We start from the raw sequence: 23,602 nt of genomic DNA on the forward strand, positions 1-23,602 counted from the left end.
TGCCCTAACAGAATCTTGTGGTATGATGTGAAAGTTACTCATTACTGACTATTTGCACTATTCCATTCCAGCATGAGCCAATTTGAACAACAAGCTACTTTTAAAAATAAAAAAGCCAGAATGTGTAAGGTAGTGAAAGTAACCAATCAAGTATCCATGGTATGGTTATTACAGATAATGTCCCTCATCAGCAAATGCTAAATTCAAGACTGCTGATGTTTGTGCTCTAGGAACTTCAGCAAACACTTTCTTCCATTGGAACTACACCTCAATGCCTGGAGTCATTTGAAATAATTGATGACTCACTGTTGCATTAAGAAGTAGGAATTTTGATTATATGCTCATGAATAGCGAAGGCTGAAACACTCAGTTCAGTATTCTGAAAATGTTTCACTGCAGAGGGCAGGAAACATGGTACCTTCTTTCAGTCACTGTAGGAGCTCCAAAACGGCAGATATTAAAAAAATTGACTGCGAAACAGAGCACTAAAAGCACAATGGAGGATAGGCAGTGGGAACTAATGATATACCTGTAAGATTCTGTACAGATGATTCTAAATTATTTTTCTCCATTTATAGCAGCAGTGTAATGCATGTCACTCAAATAATGAGTGGTTCTAAGTGATTGGAAAAAGATACATTTCATTCTAGTTTTCAGATGGAGTAGTTTGACAGTTTATCATAATTATAGGCATATAACACTGATGGCAGTCAGGTGTACAGTGTGCCATGGTCAGACCTTATATTCCTCATGCCTCAAAATCCATTCACAAAAGAACAGCTGAACATCAAGTACCGCAGTTAACAGTGCATGATCATATTAAAAAAATATTAGAAAAAGATTTATTGAAAGAGTTCACGATGCCTTCATGTACCGTTCTTTTTATTTAAGTACAATTGTACAATTTTGGCCACCTTCAAGTATCTAAAAAGACAACATTATATGTTGGATATATCAGTGACATTGTGATATTGTTGTAGGAACAAGTCATATCAGATATACTAAGTGCATTATAACTTACTTTATGGATTATTTTTTGTGCCATGTAAGTTGCTACTCTTATGATTCCATGTTATACTCATAAAGTAAATCTGAGATGTTTTATGCTATTGTAGGAGCACATTACTTTTGAGCAGTTGTTGCAAAACTCTTATATGTAAGACCCATGTATTAACTAGAAAGATCATAATTATTTTAAAGAAATTTGTCAATTCATCTGCATATGCTTTTGTTATCAATTATATTTAATTACCACTCATTGTTGGTGGAAATATGGCTGTATGTAATTTCTTTAAAATAATTTGTAAATAATTTTCTTTATTGTGGGAGAACGACATTATTGAATAGTTGGTACAAAGATCTTATATACGAAATCTATAGTAGTACTCTAATGAAACAGTACTGAAAACAGTGTGTCGACTAAAAACTGTTGTATGGTTGCATGGTGTTTGGATTACAATCATATTTATTAATGAATGTAGCAATTTTACATTCTATGGTTCTGTAATGCTCTGTCGTAGAACTGGTAAAAAGTTGTCTAGGAATTTCTTGTTTCGCAGGTCTTTTTGCTCATTTAAAACTCTGACTGACTGCTATGTTAGATGGATGTAAATTTCAATTTCTTCCGTTACATCCACGACTTTTCCATTCTGTAACTTTGTCACAATTAGAGTAATATACAGAAAAAAATTTCTTCCATTACATCCAAGATTTTTCCTTTCCGTAACTTTGTAATATAAAGAATAATATACGGAAAGGAAAAAATCACGGATTTAATGGAAGGAATTGAAATTAGCATCCATCTAAAAGATCAGTCAGAGTTTTAAATGAGCAAAAAGACCTGCAAAGTGGGAAATTCGTAGAAAATTTTTTACTAAATCTATGACAAAGCATTACATAACCATAGAATGTAAAATTATTGCTACATTCATTAATAAATATGACTGTAATGCAAAACACCATGCAACCATACAACAATATTTATTCGACTATCATAGTTTTCAGTACTGTTTCATTAGAGTATTATGATAGATTTCGTATATAAGATCTTTGTACCAACTGTTCAAAAAAGACTTTCTCCCACATTAAATGAATAAATATTTACAAATTATTTTAAAGAAATTATGTACAGTCATATTTACGTCAATAATGAGCAATAATTAAATATGTTTGAGAACAGAAGCATATACAGGTTACTTAACAAATTTCTGTAAAATAATTATAATCTTCCTAGTTCATACATGGGTCTTATATATGAGAGCTTTCCAACAACTGCTCGAAAGTAACATGCTCGTATAATAACGGAAAACATCTCTGATTTTTTTTTTTTTTTTTTTTTTTTTTATGAGCATAACATGGAGTCATAGGAACGACGACATACATGGCATAAAAAATAATCCATAAAGTAATTCCTACATCAAAATCACAAGTGTCAGTAATGTATCCAATGTATAATACTGTTTTTTAGATACTTGAAGATGGCCTAGGGCCAAAATTGTACAATTGTACTTAAATAAAAAGAACGGCAGCTGAAGGCATCATGAACTCTTTCAAAAAGTTCGTTGCAGCTGCAGCACCTATCGTATTGAAAGTTACGAAAAGATTTAGACCGACATTTGTGAATGAATTATCTGAGGACAACACGGAGCAATAAATACCTGTTTGTCTTGCATTGTTGTCACTATTTCCAAATGCTGTCTCTCGCTCAAGCATGTTATTTACTGGTGAATGTGTGATGTATTTCAATTCACATGGGGGAATGCTCACTTTGTCCATGAGATCCAGAGGACTCTACATAGTGATGTGTGGACTGGTACTGTAAATTCTAGGAGGTACTCACTAGTTATCCACTGTTGCCTAATGAAGAAAATATGAGTTTATGGAAAGTCAAATGAGTTGTGTGACTGGATTTGGAACTTCCTAACAGATGAAATTCAATGTATCACTCTTTAACAGGAACAACCATCAGAAGTAGTAGAGGGTAATGCATGCTGCATCCATGGTATTTTTGATAAAGCCATATGTGGCTCTTGGTTGTTCTAAATGGGAAACACCTCAAGGAGTTCAGCCGTTGTTTGCTGGGTATGGGCTAGGTGAAAATCTGTGTTTCCTGAGCTGCGGGGGCCTGGGGCTGGGAAGTGCCACCAGTCCTCTAATCGTAAGCTGTGTGGGTGCTCCAGCAAGTATTGTGTGGTGTGGTGGTGGAACGTTGTGTGCTACAGGGAATAGGGATTTTGGCTTAATATATAATAATAATAATAATAATAATAATAATAATAATAAACCTCATTCTCAAGGAGTTTTGTGTCTCAATGAGATTCGTGGCTGTTGAGGCAGGACAGCTGTTAGCAGGAAACCTCTAGAGAACTGGCCCACCTCAGTTGTATGATGCTTACGCAGGCAATCAAGGTTCTGCCTGGGTGGCGCATTATTTTCCTAGGTGCTCCTGGAACCAAGACAGAACTATCAAATTTATCCCTATCTCATCACAGCAGAACGAGTTTACCATACATCACGGGCATTCTCAAAGAGGAACTGGAAGACAAGTGAGCTCAACTATCTGTGCAAAATACAAACTGATAAAATCAAAAGTCTTGCTTCTTGCATTTATTAGCACAACACTTCTACATCAAAATAGGCACTTCGAAAGCCACCACATGGTTAGTGGAGGGTACCTTATACCAGGATGCAAAATTCCAATTCTGTTGTCACTAGCCACTCTAAAAACTTTGGTCACCACAACCTCTTTATCCCCTCCCTCCCTCCTCCCCTTCCCCCCTCTCTCCTCTCCTCCTCTCTCTCTCCACAGAGACCGTTTGACAGACAAACTATTTGAATGGTATCTTTGCACATAACACCAAATCAAATTGTTTAACAGAGTACTATGGTTTAACATAATAATTGCAAACATATGTAAATACCGGTACCATAGTCTAGTGGTTTAGCACTTCATGTTTGTGTAGTTTTGTCTTTCTGCAGTGAAGGACTGCTTATCAATGGCAGCTCTTGGGTCAGACTCAGACAGAGAAGGTCCATTTACAGATGTTGTTGTTGTGGTCTTCAGTCCTGAGACTGGTTTGATGCATCTTTCCATGCTTCTCTATTCTGTGCAAGCTTCTTCATCTCCCAGTACTTACTGCAACCTACATCCTTCTGAATCTGTTTAGTGTATTCATCTCTTGGTCTCCCTCTACGATTTTTTACCCTCCACGCTGCCCTCAAATGCTAAATTTTTGATCCCTTGATGCCTCAGAACATTCCCTACCAACCGGTCCCTTCTTCTTGTGAAGTTGTGCCACAAACTCCTCTTCTCCCCAATTGTATTCAATACCTCCTCATTAGTTATGTGATCTACCCATCTAATCTTCAGCATTCTTATGTAGCACCACATTTCGAAAGCTTCTATTCTCCTCTTGTCCAAACTATTTATCGTCCATGTTTCACTTCCATACATGGCTACACTCCATACAAATACTTTCAGAAACGACTTCCTGACACACAAATCAATACTCGATGTTAACAAATTTCACTTCTTCAGAAACGCTTTCCTTGCCATTCCCAGTCTACATTTTATATCCTCTCTACTTCGACCATCATCAGTTATTTTGCTCCCCAAATAGCGAAACTCCTTTACTACTTTAAGTGTCTCATTTCCTAATCTAATTCCCTCAGCATCACCCGACTTAATTCAACTACATTCCATGATCCTCATTTTGCTTTTGTTGATGTTCATCTTATATCCTCCTTTCAAAACACAATCCATTCCGTTCAACTGCTCTTCCAAGTCCTTTGCTGTCTCTGACAGAATTGCAATGTCATCGGCAAACCTCAAAGTTTTTATTTTTTCTCCATGGATTTTAATACCTGCTCTGAATTTTTCTTTTGTTTCCTTCACTGCTTGCTCAATATACAGATTGAATAACATCGGGGATAGGCTACACCCCTGTCTCACTCCCTTCCCTACATTGTCACATATCAACAACAAATCCTCCTGTACGCCTGTCTTCAGCCAAGTTCTGTACAGGGTACACAGTTTTTAGTCTGTTGTGACAACTGAAACGTCTCTGACATGAAGCTGCTTATTGACAGAACAGCACAGAATGTGAGAACCTGAAGCAGCTTTGACAGTCTTGTAGAAAAATTTTCATTGTTAATTTTCTTAAGCATCTGATTCAGTGTTTGTGAGGGGGAAAAAGTTTGTATTCTACCACACTGGCAACAGAACATCCACTTTCTCATCAAAGAGAGTAGGATTCAAATACATGAAGAGAATTTTTATTTCGTTATTTCTAAACTGAAGAATTTGTCTTTGTGAGGCCAGCCTAAAGAGTCCCAAAGTGTGAAAAACATGCCGAGAGGTAATAACATTTGATGAGACTGCAAAATTTTTGGTGATGTTCACCTCTGCATTTTTATCGAGTTTCTTTCACAGTCTGGTACTCTTACTCCCCAGTTTGAATGTTTGTCAGCTGAACATCATTCATTTTTCCTGAAATGGATACTTGTTCCTAGAAACCTTTGTTCACTTGGTCCAACAGTAGAATGCAGGTCCTCCAAATTTGAGATGCTGTGTTCAGTTTTCATTTTCAGCGATGAAAAAAGGAGTTCCTTTGTTTGTAGTGCCACACTCAGTGGTTTCAATTTCTGGTAGACGTCGAAGAGTAAGTTGAGAGGCCTGACAAATTTAAATTGCTTTAGACTTTTCAGCAAACACTTCTCTTTAGCAGCATTTTCGTTATTGCCATGGGCTACCGGTTCAAGGTAGGTCACAACAACTTTCCATGATTGCAGGGGAGCTCGAATGGCACTTTATTTGCTGGCTAACCACATGATGGTGTGAATATTGCTCAAGTTATGAATTTCTTCACCTACAGCTTGTGTTGTTGATACATGGTAGAATTTGAAAATATTTCTAACCACTGAGTCAAATGTTTTGGGATGTTCAAATTCCCAATAGGCATGTAAAACAGCTAACTGCAAGTGGTGTGCAAGGCAATGAATGCGTGTCAGTTTTGGGCAAAGAGCTTTCATTTGCACATGTAATCCTGATTTGTGCCCAACCGTATTTGCAACACTATTAGTACCGAAGCCTATAATAAACATTTTTCTCTTTATTCACTTGGGCCTACAGTCTTATCTAAATAATCAGTCAAAGCTGTGAAGTAACCAGAGAAAGTGGAGTTTGGTAGTTTTATTACACTTTAACTGTCCTTCTTTATGTGACTGTCATTTGTATCGATGTGTCTAACACACACATTTGCCTGATCGATTGCAGAATGATCAATGGAACCATCAGTTCAAATTGTGTGTGAGATCCTGCTTCACAGTACTCACTATAAAGTAAATGAATTCTCTGCACTGATGTTCATTGCCCTACTGTGCTAATGTAGTCACATTTAATTTTCCTGCCAAACACAGAAGGTGCACAGAGTCTTCAAATGGAAGACCCAATATAGGTAGCCATAAAAGTTGAATACCAGAGGGTGCCACATTATCAAGAAAGTACTAATGGATCATATGGTACCAGATATTTTTAATGGGTGATGGTGCTTTCTTGTTTCACAAACTAGGACATTTTTTCGTTGTTGCTGACACTTGGCATGGCTTACATACAAGTACAGTAATATAGTACACTAACTGTGCACAGGTTTGTGTTGTCTGTACTATTCTGAGCCTAGCCCTAGTGTTTTTAGAAAACAAAATATAATTTACATGTAAGCCTGAGTTGTGAGCTGCCAATCTTCGGTTGCCAGTGGTGAGCAGGCGACCATAAATCTCGCACCCGGCATTATATGTCTACTAGTCGTTTCCTATCCTTTTCCATTATCAAATAGAGCAAGGGAAAAACTGCTGTCCATATGCTTCCGCACAAGCCCTAATTTCACTTATCTTACCTTTGTGAGCTTCCAGAGCATAACTATGCAGATTTCATTTGCTTAAACATGAGACCTTATATCGCTGGCTCGTGCCAGCGCTTTGGGCACACCACTGTAGCGTGTAAGGGAGAAGCCACTTGGGGCAAATGTGGTAGCCATCCATGGTGTTTGTTTCCTCCAAAATGTGTTAATTAGCTGGGTTCACCTCATCTGGAATAGAGACTGTGTTGTGAAAGTAAGATGCATGAGCTAAAAATGAGGCCCATAGGTGAGGCCAAAGAGATCTGCATGGCCTTACAACATCCCACTTTCGCTACTTTGTTTGCTTCAGCTGTCACAAAGCCTGTTCAATGTATTTGCAAAGGTGCTGTTATTATAAAGTCTGTAACTCCCTCTAGCAAATCAAAAAAGGCCATGATTGCCCACATTTTGAGTGTCTGGCACCTCAACAGACAGACTTCAGTATACAGGCCAGCACTGATGCTGCGGCTGCTACGAAGTCTTCTCTGACAAACAAGTCAATTGTAAAATGTTAGACCACGTAGATGTCATTCTCTCTGTCAGTTCTAATGTTCTCACTTTGGAGACAGTGGAATACAAACTATGCCTGAAGCAAACATTGAGCCCATCGACTAAACCTCCCACCATCATGGGATCCACGCAACAACAGAGGAACAAGGCGAGAGAATAACCTTACCAATCAAATGGCTCCCACACTACAGCAGAACATTGGTGAATTTAGGGCAGTTATGGAGGAACTGAAACTCCTATCACAAGGATGTTCCTTTGCTTGTGTTTACTAGAGACACATTTTAAACTTACTGATTCCCCTGTATTATAGGGCTACACCTGACTAAAGAAAGGGCTGTGGTTGTCAGTAATACACAATACTCATTTACTCTATTCCTAATTACTGACTTGCTAGCAGTTTCAGTTGAAGTTCATATGGGTTAAAGGATCACTATATGCTCTGTGCATGCATCATTCTGTGGTTCTTATAGAACAATTCCTGACCCATGACCTTTTTTTCGTACTGGAAGACTTCAATGTTCGTTATGTACCATGGGGCTCAAAGCCCTACTTGCTCAGTAACAGGGTTTTAGAAAGCCTTGTGATGTCTCAAGAGCTGTACACCCTCAGCAAGGGCAGTCTCACTCATTTCAGCATTCCTACTTGAAAATCTCCAGCATGAGACCTCTCTTTCTGCTCTGTAGCCTTCACAGATTCTGCTGAGTGTGAAGTACCTATTGACCTACATTCAGGTGACCATTTCCAATTCTGGATTCACCTGCCAGGCAGAGAAGTCCTTGAATGGAAGCCGCCAAGATGGCTGATTAGGAGTGCTAACTGGACACACTTCAGTCAGCTGCATGTGTTTGTTTTGATCTTTCATTTGCTTATTTGAGCTGTTTTCAATCAAGGAGATGTCTCAGAGTGCCTCTCCTCACTTTGCTAATTTTTCTCAGGAATGTGATAACATAACTGAATCATTTGTAGTCGTTTGCAATCTTCTCATGAAGGTCAGTGCACATGTTTCTTTCATTCTCAGTGCACACGTTTCTTTAATTGTCATTCTTCCCCGTTGTGAAGATTTCCAGCACCATTTTGGCACAGACTTTTTGCATGTGCAAATCTTCAGTCAAAATTTGATGCACAGTGAAAGTATTCATGTTTAACAGGGCACCCATCATCCTTATTGTTAGACATCGACCTGATCTCACAAGAGTACCCACACATTCAACATTTTCATTAGTTTTTGAAGTTGGAGAGTGGGGGTTCATCTTCAACATGTTCTTGGTCTTCCAAAAATTATTTGTGCCAGTGAAAAACTTGAGCTCTTGATAAGGAATGTTCTCCATAGACCTGTATTCAACTCTTCAGAGCTCACACACACAGATTTCCCAAGTTTAAGGGATGAATAGATCGCTATACGCAGCATTGCCAGATCGTTTGCAGTGTTGTCAGTCGCATCACTTTTATCACACACATTGTACATTGTGAGAAGTTTCTTTCTCAGGTTAAGACCTATATTTTGTACTGAGACACTTCTTTTAGTGAGCAATGGTCTCCTGTGCTAGATTACTTCTTATAGGCTTCTTGCTTTACCCATATGTTATTTTGCTTTAGATGTAACAGAATTCCTTCACTTAATGTGCTGCATGGTCCCTACATTTGGTGTTTAAGTTTATTACAAATATTCCTGCTGCTGCTCACTACTTTCTTCAGTTTACTCACAATCTGTAGTTTGTGCTCAGTAGATGGTTGTGATCCCTTTCAGCAGTTTCTATATTCTTCCTGTTTTTCACAGAGGACAGCTATGTCATTAACTAATATCACTGGGGACCTTTCATGCTGAAGTTTAATCTCATTTCTGCAGCTTTCTTTGAATTCCTTCGTTGCTTCTTTGGTGTTCATGTTGAACAGTCGAGAGCAAAGACTGTATCCTTGCCATGTGCCCTTCTTAATCTGATTGTTTCTGTACCTTTGTCTTTCATCCTTATTGCATTCATCCTCCTCCTCCTCCTGGAACACCTTGGTTTTTGTAGATATTATATATTATGCATCTTTCTCTATAGTGTATACATTTTTTTCTGAAGATTTCAAACATTTTACACCTCTTTCTGTTGCCAAACACATTTTCCATATTGACAAATCCTGGGTTATTCTCTGACAGTTCAAACAGGAAAAAAAGTCCTCACCTACTATCTCAGATTTAGATGAAGTGCAGTTTATTTGTTCTCTTTATGAAGACAAGTAACTATAGCAAATTTTAGCAATTTATCTCTCTCTGTTTCCATTTTATGGTACTTCAAAGTCCATAATTTTTTAATTTTTTTTAATTACGATAGCAGAAGATGACACTTGCTAACATTTTGAATATAAATTACCATTGCTTGTATTTATCACATAATCAATGTGAAATTTAGAGGTTTTACACCATCCATCCAAAAACGTAAGAGACTGATTTTGTTCCTGGCACATATGGAACATCAGTGCAATAACCATTGCGGCAGTTCGAACTGAAATATGTAAACAACAAGTGTGAGTTTGACTAATCAGCTGTGTGCAGGCAGTGCTAAGTAGTGTATGTTTGACCGTTGTTGTGTCTCAAACCACAGTGGAGCAACATATCTACATCAGAAGTTTTGAAGAAGAAAGAAGTTTGTGGAAAGGGTGACCGTCCCCCTCCCTGACTCCTGAAGAAAAATGACGATGTGTAGATACCTGTCATGACTTGATTGAAATGCAAAATGCAGACAATTCTTTTCTGCATAAATTGTCATGAGTGACGAGACTTGGTCTTATCAATATGAACCTACCATGAAATGACAAAATGTAGAAATTCAAATGAAGCTTCAGCGTGATGACATAAAAGACATTCAAGCCAATGTGATGCATGAGGTGAGATGAACAACATCTCAAAAAAAAAGGACCAGTATCACATAGTTGTATGAATGTTCCATTTGTTGTACTCAAGTGGGAGGAGACTGTAAAACAACTGATGGACCAAGAAGCCCCATCGTAACTTTTCTCTTTATGTTCGCCAAGCACCAATGAAGAATTCAGTTAATGTTTTCTTTTTCTCTTAGTAACCCAGTCCCAAAATTTTTTGCCTGACAGGGTGTACTCTGTAGTATAAGGAGAGTAGAAAAAATATCTTATATATTTAAGTGTAATCACCTGGACAGGAAAAAATTGTATACTTGCATTTTTGTATTTCATTCTGTAAACGACACGGTTCTAATGGAGTGTTTGCTCCTTTTTTTTATAACAAAAAATAGTATTTTCATTCCTTGAAAAACTACAGCAAACTATTGAAATTTGAACGGTCTTGAATAACATACTTTCGACTAAATTGAAAAGTTGAGTGATGAAATAAAACAGCCTCAGCCAACAGTATTTTTAAAAAAGCTCAAGCTGATTCAATTTTTTTAACATCAGTACATGTATTAGATATTATAAATAACAGTAATTTTTTCTGAATAGAGCATGCACGGTGATGCCCATGCCCCATATGTGGCTGCGTGCGCATGTCTACCCCCCCCCCACCACCACCACCACCACCACCACCACCACCACCACCACCACCACCACCACACACTCACACACCTCTGAAAATTTGCAAGTTCTTGTACAAAGTTTCCTGTTTTAGGACATTCAAAAACAGGAAGCACATGAGGAAGGGGAACAGGGTGAATATTGTTCCATGTGGCCAATGGAGTGACAGTGAAGGTCCTGAATAATGTATAAACTATATGCAGACACCATGTTCTGTCAGCTTTATTTCAAAGATTGTCCAAAGTACCACGTATTGGAATATTTACAAGCTAAATATCTTGAGAGCCAATTTTTTTTCCTCACAAAGAATGCCAAATTATTCCTTAAATGTTATTCAAGGTGGTCTCTCTATCACTACTGAGCCTCCTTTCTTCCAGTTTCCCTGAACAATATAATGACTTAAACGTATTAAAACTTTTTTAAGTTCTGCAAATCATTGTTAGGTCAGAATGTGTATGATCTATAGACTCTTCAGAAATAAAATAAAACTGGACTTCACTGATGTTAACATTTCAAGACTGAAACAAATCTGATGCAGTTAGTATTTGATTTATTAGGAGTCTATCTATATTCGAATCCCGCTCCAGCTAATGCCGGGTCTGGGTGCTGACGAGTCCTTTCCATTTGGCTCCTGCCTCCCACCACTTTTCTTCCTCCACTTGGTGCCAGGTCACACCTCTCCTTTCAACAGATATTCTCACTCCCATTTTCCACCGTGTTCTTGGGCGCCCTCTAGGTCTTTTCCCATCCATCTTTAGTTCTTCCATAATTTTGGGGAGTCTCTGCCCATGCATCCTCTTAACATGCCCATACCATCTTAATCTCTTTCTTTCAATTTCTTCTCTCATACTTTCTTGTTTGAGGTCCTATCTAATCTCTACATTCCTTACTCTGTCCATTCTTGTTTTTCCCTTAACTGCTCTGAGAAATTTCATTTCCCCTGCTTGCAGTCTGCTCCAGTCCCTTTCTGTCATTGTCCATGTTTCTCCACCATAGGTGACAATAGGGATGTAATAATTTTTATACAATTTATTAGGAGTCTTTGTAAAATTTCCTTTTGTGCTAACCCTTTAACTGATATTCCTGTGCCATCACACTCAGATTTCCCATGGATTGTTGCAAAGAATGATCACTCAGCACTGATTTTAAAGTAGTTTTGATAAAGACAGGTTAATAAAAGTTTGATTTTATTTGTCTGTACACCTCCACAAAAATGATGGATTCATTTGACCTTTGATCATATTTCTTTGATGAATTCAGTCAGTTTCTTGCATTTTTACACCATACAGACACGATTCATGTTGTCAGATATGGAACATATATTTAACTAATCTTTCAGCTTCCGCATTTTTAAAATTAACCATAATAGCATGCACAGAGTCAAATATCCAAGGGCATCATTAGGCTTTATTGTGGATAATAAGAGTAATTTCATGTACATCCATTGATACTGTGGCAATATTTACATCATATGTAAGTCTATAAATCAGATGAAAGTCTTTAAATGATATCCAGTGGGCAACCACACTAAAGGGGGTCATTGCATGAATATTTGAACTTATGTTCACCCACTGCTAGAGCTCCAGATAGGGGATGCTTGCATCTTATCGGCAGTGCTTGCATCTTATTAGCAGTGGCATAATTGTTAGTGGCAGTGCCCTCGTGCCACGGTGGCAGCTGCAGGAAACGCAGTGGCACAACTGGCAGCATGCTTATTTGAAAGTGCGGCAGAACAGATAGCAGCCAATACCGCAGTACCAACCAGACAAACAAACCTGTCAGAAACTTCACAACACCATTCTGAACATTTTAGTTTCTTTAGTCAGTCCAACATGTTGTGGATCTTAGGTAGACAAATGATGGTGAAGAGTGGATAGCTTGGGCATTTAGTAAGCAATTTTGTTTGTGAGGAAGCAATGCTTCTCAAGAATTCTCCCAATGAAACACACAATGGTGCTTATAATTTTGTTCTGAATAACCATCATATTGAGGTATTTCTATAAGATTACTCATTTCAGGTTTATTGTTATGCTGTATTCCATAAGAAGAGATGACTTTCATATACTTATATACATTATTTTCAATTTACTCATGTTTAAAGATCCTTTTTTCCTTTATCTTCAGTTTAGAATACTGCTCTCCAAATTCTCATGCTCATATAAGAGTTTACTGCTTTATAAGTAACAGGATTGTCCACAATCAATGTTAGAGGCTGTTGATTTCAACTAAACCTATTGTGGCTGTATCTCTAAGGCACACTGTGTTAACTTTCATGGTTTATGATATATCCATCCAGAACTTATTATTAAACAATGAAAAGTCCAGGATGGAATATAACAACTTCTTTATGAAAGGGATGGATTGCTACGCACCGTATAGAGGAACTGTTCAGTCGCAGACTGGCACAACAAAAAGACTGCTGTACATTTAAGCCTTGCGCCGTGGTTTCTCTCTCTCTCTCTCTCTCTCTCTCTCTCTCTCTCTCTCTCTGTGCGTGTGCGGGTGCGGGTGCGCGGGTGCAGGCGCGCGCGTGCGGGCGTATAGCAATCTTTCCATTGTGGCTGTCTGTGACTCAATGTCTCCTCTACATGGTGAGTAGCAATCTATCCTTTTAATAATATTATCATCAGAGCTCATTATTGAGTTCTGCCTCGTGAGTTACATATGTTAATGGATATTCTGCAAGTGCGCATGGTATGGGTTAATGAATAGGAGTATTGGCTAATGAATAGTGCAGCACAGATTCAAAGAACATTGCTATTGTACTATAGCAATCAACCATAATTTCATTGCAATCTGATGATGAAATACAGCTAATGTGCTGGAACATTTGTTTTCATTATCATTCCCCAACAATATTTTCACATTGACACAGTGTTCTTCATTATTATTAAAGTTCGCTCAGAAACAACACAGTATCAAAATGCACGAGTCTCTGTTCTAACTTCCACAATGGTATAAATCATCTGGTACTGGGTCAGTTTGATCCATAAGCAAGTGGACCAACAATTTCAGTTCACTCACCAGTTGTACAACTTAATGTTATTTGATGAGTTTATGGATAGTTTCGTCTTCAACTTTCTCAAAGACATCTTCTGAGCTTAACTGTGGTTCTTATGCTGCAATTTTAAGGGTTCTTTTGAACTTAGAATAACCTCTTTAATAATTTCATTAAGTAATTTGCAGTGTTGAGTGCCTTTTATTGTATCTCCTTGCCGTGATTGTTATATATTCATTAGTTACCTGTTGAATGACAGACACACTTTGACATAACAACAAGATTCCTGTAGCCTTTTTTTCTGAAATTGGGTGTCTGGATTAGCTACTTTGATATGAAATTGTAAACAAGAAAACATTTCTTATCATTAATAGTTTCATTAATCATTTGTATTGTCTCTTGTTGCTGATAACTGCACCTATGCTAATTGTATTGAGAATGTCAAGTGGCTAATTACTGCAACGTCAGAAATCTTACCTCCATAGTAGTTTGTGAAAAATGCTATTACAGATAATGTTCTTTTTTCCTCCTGAGTGCAATATTCCATTAGCCTCTGTTTCCCTGTTGTGAACACATTCATCTCTATAAATAAAAATATAAATGTTCATTCGTTCAAAATCATGTATCTCTGAATGTTCTTAACTGATTGCTTTGAAATTTTGACACAATGCACGTTTTTATTTACCTGTGTTTCAAATATATTTAATACGTGAGCTTAATAACAGGAAAACATTATGAAATATTATAGTGAATTGTCATTAGCAAACAGGAAAGCTGTATTTATGGCTTATTGTTTTTCGATTAGAATACTACTACAGAATCTGAATTTAAAATAAAAATAAACAAGGCTCAAGGTTATGGTGGGAAAGGGGGGGGGGGAGGATATGGGCAGAGGGTGTGAAGAATTGGATGTGGAAAACAGGCAGGAGAAGATAGACAGAGGGAGGGGGGCAGGAGGAGGGGGGGAGAAGGTGATGGACAGAGAGAGGGGAGGGAGTAGAAGATGGGGGAAGGTTGGCGCACAGAGAGGGGTGGAGGAGGAGAAGGAGATGGACAAAAAATGGTGGAGGAGGGAAGATGGACAGAGACAGGGGAGAGAAGGAAATTAGGACAGGTATCCAGTTCCTGTACATTTTATAAATGTGTGCTTTCTCTTGCCTTTCTTTTCCATTTAAGCAGACTGAACCACAGCAAAGTGTGGCTGGGTACAGCTAGTTGATAATATTTTCTCAGTTTTCTTGCTCCGTTGGGTTTGAATGATACAACAATCTTTCAGTTGCCTTGTTCATAATTATCAGGTGCTGATCATTGTCGTGAAATTTTGGATTTAACATTCAGCTTAATTATGTGATAGTAGCAGTCTTTAAGAAATGGAACTGCTCACATATACCATAACCTGCGGCTGGCTGTCTTGCAAGGCAGGGATGTGAGTGAAACTTGGATCAAGTTTGCAAGGTGGATTAGTGACTGTGGGCTGGTACACTGGCCAGTGTTAGGCAGTTTCCCATACTAATTTTGGCGAATGCTGGGCTGGTCCCTAAATTGAAAGTCAGAGAATACAGCAGACTAACAGTTAAAATAAAGGGTGAGTCAGTGTAGTGGAGGATCATACTTGGGCTCATTGTTTTCCACTACTGCAGCAGTTTTGTTGCAATGGACAGGTGGAGTGCACCATACCGAGCCTGCATTGTAGATACATTCTTTAAAAATGCAGAATCTGTGACCACCACTCAGAGGAAGTTCCATCTCCAACTCAATGTTCCATGTAATGGTGCAGTTCTGATCCACAGTACCATTCTGCTGTGGGTTAAGAACTGTCGTGAGGCAGGTTATGAATTGAAGAAAAAGCAGGGAGGCAGTGAAAAGATGGCCACGTCATCTGAAAACATTGAAGTTGTGCCTCATGTAGTTCAACAGAGCCCCAGCCAATCTGCAGGATCGAATCATAGTCTCTCAGATTATCAGAGTCATCCATTTGACACATTTTACACCATCTAAATTTTCATCACTACAAAACTGCGCCTGTTCAGGAGTTGAAGTCTCAAGATTTTGTGAGGAGACATTTTGCTGAAATAATGAAAGAGATGCTGGAGGAAGAACTTGGTATTGTGATTTAATGTCAGATGAGGCTCATTTTCACGTAAACAGCGCTGTTAATAAACAAAACTGTCATTAATGGTCTCCAAACTGCCCTCAGCAACTGCACGAATGTTCACTGCATTGTAACAGGGTAACAGTGTGGTCTGGATTATGGAAATTTGGTGTCTAGGGCCTTTTTTTTCTTTGAAGGAAGTCTGAATGTTATTTGACCATGTTACATAAATTTCTCATCCCAGACCTTCGTTGCCATGGCACATACCATTTAAATATTTGGTTTCAGAAAGGCGGCTTGACGGCTCTCACTTTCAATATGTGAATGTCTGACGTAAGTCAGCTGTTTCCAGGGAAAGTGGTATCCAACAGAGATGTTGTCTGGCTGCACTGCTCTCCAGACGTTACTCCATGTGACTTTTTCTTGTGGGGCTTCCTCAAGAACAAAATGTACATCAGGAAGCCATGTACTGTACTTGATGTAAAGGATACCATTGAGAGAGAGATTCATGCTATACCCCATGACATGTTGGAGAGTGTGATGACAAACGTCATGCGGAGGGTCAATGAGTGTGCCAAAAAAGAGGGCCAGTAGTTGAAGGACATTACCTATCACAAATAATTAATTTCTGTAAAAATTAACATATAAGACATTAATTATTATTCATTGTATATCTTTTGAAATAAAATAAGTTGCTATATCTTTAAACAACAGTTTGTACTATACAATTAAAACCCATCAGACAACACTGACTTACCCTATATGGTGATGCACAGAACAAAGTTTACACAAGTAACATACAGAAGGTAAACAACATCCCTCCCTTAGGTTACCTTGATTATTGTGTCATCAGGAAGGATGTCTATCCACAAAATTTAATAATAAAATAAAGTGTTCCAAGTCCTGAAAAAGTGGACCCACTAGTGAAAAGAAGAGGAAACACTCTTTAAGAAGAAAAAGTCGTAGGTATAAACTCACTGCAAAATAATTCACCACATTATTTTCTTTCTGAGAGGGACTGCACATATTAAAATAGACCTAGTTTTCTTCCTCCTCACAATTGATTTAAAATATTTTTTAACCACAGAAGGGGGAAAAAGTGCTCTCTCTCTCTCTCTCTCTCTCTCTCTCTCTCTCTCTCTCTCTCTCTCTCTCTCTCTCTCTCTCTCCCGTCCGGTGTGTGTGTGTGTTTGTGTGTGTGTGTGTGTGTGTGTGTGTGTGTGTGTGTGTGTGTGTGTGCGTGTGTGTGTGCGTGTGTGTGTGTGTGTGTGTGTGTGTGCACGCTCTCAAATAGGTATTGAGTTATATTTGATGAAACAGAAGTATTTTGCCGTGCACAGACCATCAGAAAGTCTTTCATCAAGGAAGCCATTGAGATCAGAAATTGCAACAAGTTTAATATGGGTAGCAGCTATACCCGTAAGTGGTACTTGGAAGTGTGAACTCGATGCTTAGAGACTATAGAGAAAAGTGTCAATTTCTTTACTTCATGGATCATGTGATGGATCAGTGGCACCACTACTAACTTGTCATCACAGACCTCCTCATAATCTCTGTAGCATATGTAAACTCCTTGACAGTTGCATGACATCACAACAAAATAAGCTAGCTGGCTGATTAATGCATGTGTCTCAAACCTCTTGGATCAAATTGAAACAGGTGGTAGTGGGTCGACAACCGATTATACTGAGGTAAGGAACCAGCTGTTGGAAACGCATATTTATTTTGTTAAGGACATGCATAACTTACACTTCATAACAGTAATGTAGTTCATAGTAATTGTTCAGAGTGACAACCGCCAGTCTCAATGCATGCGTGGCCAAGGTGTTTGAAGTTCTGTCACACTCTCTCTGAGATCCTTGGTACCTAATTTTACCAGGAGATAAGCAGCTTTTACCCAAGCGAGCAGGTCTTCATCCAGTTCTACCGTGGTTTCATACGCCAGCATCTTGATGTAACCCCAGAGGACTGAGGTGTGAGATCCGGCAGTCATGCTGGCGACGGGACAGGACTTCCCTTCCTATCTGGTGATGACGGTGTGTATTTAGGTGCTCAAACATATTAACAGAAAAGTGTGCTGGTGTACTGTCTTGTTGAAACCACATACTTTTGTTTTGTGGACAACGAAGGATGCAGTCTCCAAAAATTGTGGTAACACATCTTGGAGGAACACCAGGTAACATAGTCAAATTGAGAGTTAGCAAAAAGATTCTGTTATGTGATCTTGGACAACGCATGCCCGTACGCTATTTATTACCTGCTGCCTCTTCCGTTGTTCAACGGACACTCGAGATTTTTGTGAGAGTGTGGCAGAACTGCATGCATCATTGCAGTATATGCATTGAGACTGCCGGTTGTTGTTTTGACACTTGTTATGAGCTACTTTGTTATTACATAGTGCTCACTGTGTACACTCCTGGAAATTGAAATAAGAACACCGTGAATTCATTCTCCCAGGAAGGGGAAACTTTATTGACACATTCCTGGGGTCAGATACATCACATGATCACACTGACAGAACCACAGGCACATAGACACAGGCAACAGAGCATGCACAATGTACAGTGTTTATCCACCTTTCGCAGCAATGCAGGCTGCTATTCTCCCATGGAGACGATCGTAGAGATGCTGGATGTAGTCCTGTGGAACGGCTTGCCATGCCATTTCCACATGGCGCCTCAGTTGGACCAGCGTTCGTGCTGGACATGCAGACCGTGTGAGACGACGCTTCATCCAGTCCCAAACATGCTCAATGGGGGACAGATCCGGAGATCTTGCTGGCCAGGGTAGTTGACTTACACCTTCTAGAGCACGTTGGGTGGCACGGGATACATGCGGACGTGCATTGTCCTGTTGGAACAGCAAGTTCCCTTGCCGGTCTAGGAATGGTAGAACGATGGGTTCGATGACGGTTTGGATGTACCGTGCACTATTCAGTGCCCCCTCGACGATCACCAGAGGTGTACGGCCAGTGTAGGAGATCGCTACCCACACCATGATGCCGGGTGTTGGCCCTGTGTGCCTCGGTCGTATGCAGTCCTGATTGTGGCGCTCACCTGCACGGCGCCAAACACGCATACGACCATCATTGGCACCAAGGCAGAAGCGACTCTCATCGCTGAAGACGACACGTCTCCATTCGTCCCTCCATTCACGCCTGTCGTGACACCACTGGAGGCGGGCTGCACGATGTTGGGGCGTGAGCGGAAGACGGCCTAACGGTGTGCGGGACCGTAGCCCAGCTTCATGGAGACGGTTGCGAATGGTCCTCGCCGATACCCCAGGAGCAACAGTGTCCCTAATTTGCAGGGAAGTGGCGGTGCGGTCCCCCACGGCACTGCGTAGGATCCTACGGTCTTGGCGTGCATTCGTGCGTCGCTGCGGTCCGGTCCCAGGTCGACGGGCACGTGCACCTTCCGCCGACCACTGGCGACATCATCGATGTACTGTGGAGACCTCACGCCCAACGTGTTGAGCAATTCGGCGGTACGTCCACCCGGCCTCCCGCATGCCCACTATACGCCCTTGCTCAAAGTCCATCAACTGCACATACGGTTCACGTCCACGCTGTTGCGGCATGCTACCAGTGTTAAAGACTGCGATGGAGCTCCATATGCCACGGCAAACTGGCTGATACTGACGGCGGCGGTGCACAAATGCTGCGCAGCTAGCGCCATTCGACGGCCAACACCGCGGTTCCTGGTGTGTCCTCTGTGCCGTGCGTGTGATCATTGCTTGTATAGCCCTCTCGCAGTGTCCGGAGCAAGTATGGTGGGTCTGACACACCAGTGTCAATGTGTTCTTTTTTCCATTTCCAGGAGTGTATATCCGTAACACAATAAATATACATTTCTGGCCATTTGTTACTTGTCTCAGTATAATCGGCTGTGGACCTGCTATCAACTGTTTCAGTTTGACCCAAAAGTTTTGACACACACTGTATAAGATATTGCCACTGTTCCATTCAAAGCTTGAATTATCACTGAAACCGGATGCTGAAAGAAACTGAAGAAAATTTTGTTCATCTACTACTCTTAGTGGCTAGTCACAAAATTTGTGTGCTAGGTTTTCCAAGATCTTACAGAAACAATTCACAACTTTTGATGATAAATAATTTGGGAAACCATTTCCAGTTGACAAGTCTTGAGCAGCAGTCTTTAAGTTGTTACTGTGAAGGCTGGATTATTGTTTCCTTTTTTACTTAATAAACTTGCTTATTTGTCAAACATAGGTTAATTCATGAGCACTCCATGCTTTAAATTTTATGTGGCTGTTGTATCCCAATTGCTAGCTACCTTAACTTTGGATTACATTTTGTTAATATGTCAAATAAGTATACTTGTAAGACTTGGAACTTCATCCTTTGAATTGTGGTTGTTTACAATCATTTACTGAAATAATGTGGTGCAGTTTGGTCTTTTATAAAATTCATCACAAACTGTTCGAAATTACTGAAATCAGGTTACTATTTACAGTTCAGACATGACGCTGCCATGGTGCGATTATTTGGCTTGCTGGTCATTCGTAGAGAAATAACTTGCACTGTTCTTGTAATTTAGACTATACCTAATTGTATATTGAAAGTATGAAGCAGGGTGTGTAGTTAGTTTGTAGCTGTATTATAATTGGAATTTGATCACATAATGTATAAAAAGTGCAGGCTTTAGGTAAGTTACCTTATTTCATATCAAGTGTAACATTACAAAATATAGTGCTTCCATCTGCTTTGTTAAACTTAAAGTAACTTATTTTGTTTGCAAGGTTCTTACGAGATAAGACAGACACTGCATATATGCAGTATCGTTGCTTGGTGGAGAAGTTCAAATCTGAAATGGAAGAAGAGAGAAAACGCGAAAACAATGAATCTAAAGTAAAGACAGAAGTAGATACTGACAATAGTAGGGATAGTGTGAAAACAGAACCTTCAGAGACTGATAACAGGGTGGCAGAGAGTACAGTAAAGCAGGAGCAACTTGATGATGAGAACTCTTGTGCAAGTGAAGGTAAGAAATGTGTGCCAGATGTTTCAGTATACTTGTCTGTTGTGATGTCTTGTATGTGTGAAGTAGATTAGCAGAGGATTGTTGATTAGAGAGTTGACTTCACTATGTTTAAGTGTGTGCAAGGGGGACGGGGAGTCATATTAGAGTCAAGAATTCGTTACTGCGTAGTTAAAATATTCAGAGGGAAAACGTCATTGAATGCTGCAGACAGAGTATAAAGTAACATAATTGGACAATTTCATGTTTTTGTATCAAAATTTTGAAGTGAAATAAGAAACAATTAACACATACAAAATTTTTATGAAGAAAAATTGATCACCAAAAGGATAGCAGAATTAAATATAAATAGAAAAAGCTTTCTGCTTAAAAAGTGACAGCAGTGACAAGCATGAATAGGAGTCTTCTGAACATTAAACTAAAAACCAGTTTCCTTCACCCTTGAAAAAGAAAATAGGAAATGATTGGAACAAACAGTACTAATAAAAGATTAATATAAACATCATCAAGAAACTTCAGTCCATTGATCAAGAGAAGTGATTCAGTAATGAAGACACTCAACATGTATAGCTCAAATAACCATTCATCTAATCTGAAAAATTTCGTTACCAGGTATCTCCTCCATTTTTACCAAACTGATCCACTGGTCCCAACTCTGTTGCCATTGATGCTAATGAGATATTAAAATCTAACCCTCCCCCCATGTTACTCTGGTTCAGCAGAGTACAGCAACAACAAAAGTAGAGTGAATCTATGATGAAATGCTGCCAGTGTATGAGGGTTGAAAACTTGGGAAATTGAAGTAATTGGAGAGTGAAGATGGATAAGAACCCAAAAGGATAAAGTTAGGCAAGAAAAAAATTGGCAATAACAGAGTAAATGAGACCAATAGGCAATAATTGACCAAGGAAGGACAAAGGTGGGGAGCCTGACTTACAAGAGATATATGAAAGAAATATGTAACTGCAAAATAATGGTGAGGGTGACATAAATTGAAAAAAGACCATGACAGGAATAATAAATCTGCTTCTTGTATCATTTGTCTGTGCAGCTGCTGTGATGTTTACTTAGACTTGGAGTCATGAGTGATTTGCCTGAATAACCTATGATTTCCTGAATGAATGCTTCATTCTCCAGTGGAATGTTTGCAATTTGTAGCTTCTGACAAAATTAAATAAGTCCCCCAGACTGGATGTTCATGTGGAGCCTTGCCATCTCTGGGCAGTGCTTTACCAACTGAGCTGTCCAGACATAATTCATGACATCTCCTCACAGCTTCAACTCTGCCAGCACCTCGATCTTGCTTTCTAAATTTCACTCCTGGAAGAAAGGATATTGTGAAAATATCTCAGTAAGACCATTATACATGAAAGACGTCTGAATTTGCTCCTAGTCAGCACAGTTTTAGCCAGAAAGTTCGAAAATGGTGCACAATCTGCTGCAGGGTGAAAGATTTGTTCTGGAAATTGTGAACTATGTAGATTGGTCATTCAGGAGACCAAATAAAGGTAGACATCACAGCAGTTGCTGAATATAGGAAAGATAAGAGAAACCAGAACTATAAGCATGTCTTTTCTGGATGCAGTTCCATAGGCTGTGATTAAGCCATTTCTCTGAATCATTATTTTTCCATGAGTGATAGTTTTGCAAGCAGAGCTTCTGTAAAGTATGAGAAGTATGAGAGATTGTCTGGTGAAGCCATACATTTTAAATAACCTTTGTGTGTGTTCCTATTTATACGTGTCTTCTGATTTTTATAAATAGAAAGTATTTGATTTCAGTGTTAAACTCTTAACCAGATAATAAAATTTAGAGGTTTCTTTGGTACTGATTTGAAACTGTAAAATATGTAAAGTACCTGTCTGACTGTTGTAACTTCTGTCATGGAAGTAATCAGGGTTGGGAGTGACTTACATCATACTTTAAATTCAGAATTGTTTTTCTGTTGTATTCGTGTTTGTCAAAGTTTTTGTAAGTAATTGCAGCATCCAATATATTTCATAAGAAAGTAAGTTTGAACTGTGTGTGGTCAGTTGTACATAGAATGTCACTGTTCCTGCAACTTTTCCATATTTGCATATAACAATAGGTATTTTAAATATGAGGGACTACCTTGTGCCATTCTGTGGCATCAGCAGTGTGTGTTTGTAGTGTCTATTTAGAGGTTGTCAATGCTCATAGAATATTTTGTTTATCTTTTTTAGACAAGTGGTTTTCCTATTTGTTTGTCTTACCTGTTACATTACAGTCTGGTGTGAAGATACTGGCTAGTGATAATTAAAGTGCAGCTACTAACAGAAAGTCAGTGTGGGCTGTTATTTGTAAGACAACTTAACTTGTTAGCTATTCCAATTATTAATGCAGAACCGATTTATGCTGGGGAAAAAAAAAAAAAAAAACTTTAGTGTCAATTTTGCCTACCAGTTGCAAGTCTGGTGTTGTGAATGCAAGAAAAAGTATATAAATGTTTCCGTGTGTAATGGATTAGGAACAGGACATGGGCAGGAAAGGTTATAGAATTGAAAAAGGTATAATGTTGATTTTATTATTAATGACTTCTTTCACAATTTGTTCAATA

The 23,602-nt window shown here is 39.0% G+C and overlaps 1 protein-coding gene across 1 annotated transcript in view; it reads left to right on the forward strand.

The window, feature by feature from the left end:
* Nucleotides 1-23,602, forward strand: part of LOC126281233 (SURP and G-patch domain-containing protein 1) — a 148,748-nt gene that overhangs the window by 68,972 nt on the left and 56,174 nt on the right. The window contains exon 8 of the mRNA XM_049980004.1: nucleotides 20,786-21,027. Within this exon, the coding sequence (XP_049835961.1) occupies nucleotides 20,786-21,027 (242 nt within the window). The remainder of the gene's footprint in view (nucleotides 1-20,785; nucleotides 21,028-23,602) is intronic.

The sequence above is a fragment of the Schistocerca gregaria genome, chromosome 7 (assembly GCF_023897955.1).
Source record: "Schistocerca gregaria isolate iqSchGreg1 chromosome 7, iqSchGreg1.2, whole genome shotgun sequence".
Classification (NCBI taxonomy): Eukaryota; Metazoa; Arthropoda; class Insecta; order Orthoptera; family Acrididae; genus Schistocerca; species Schistocerca gregaria.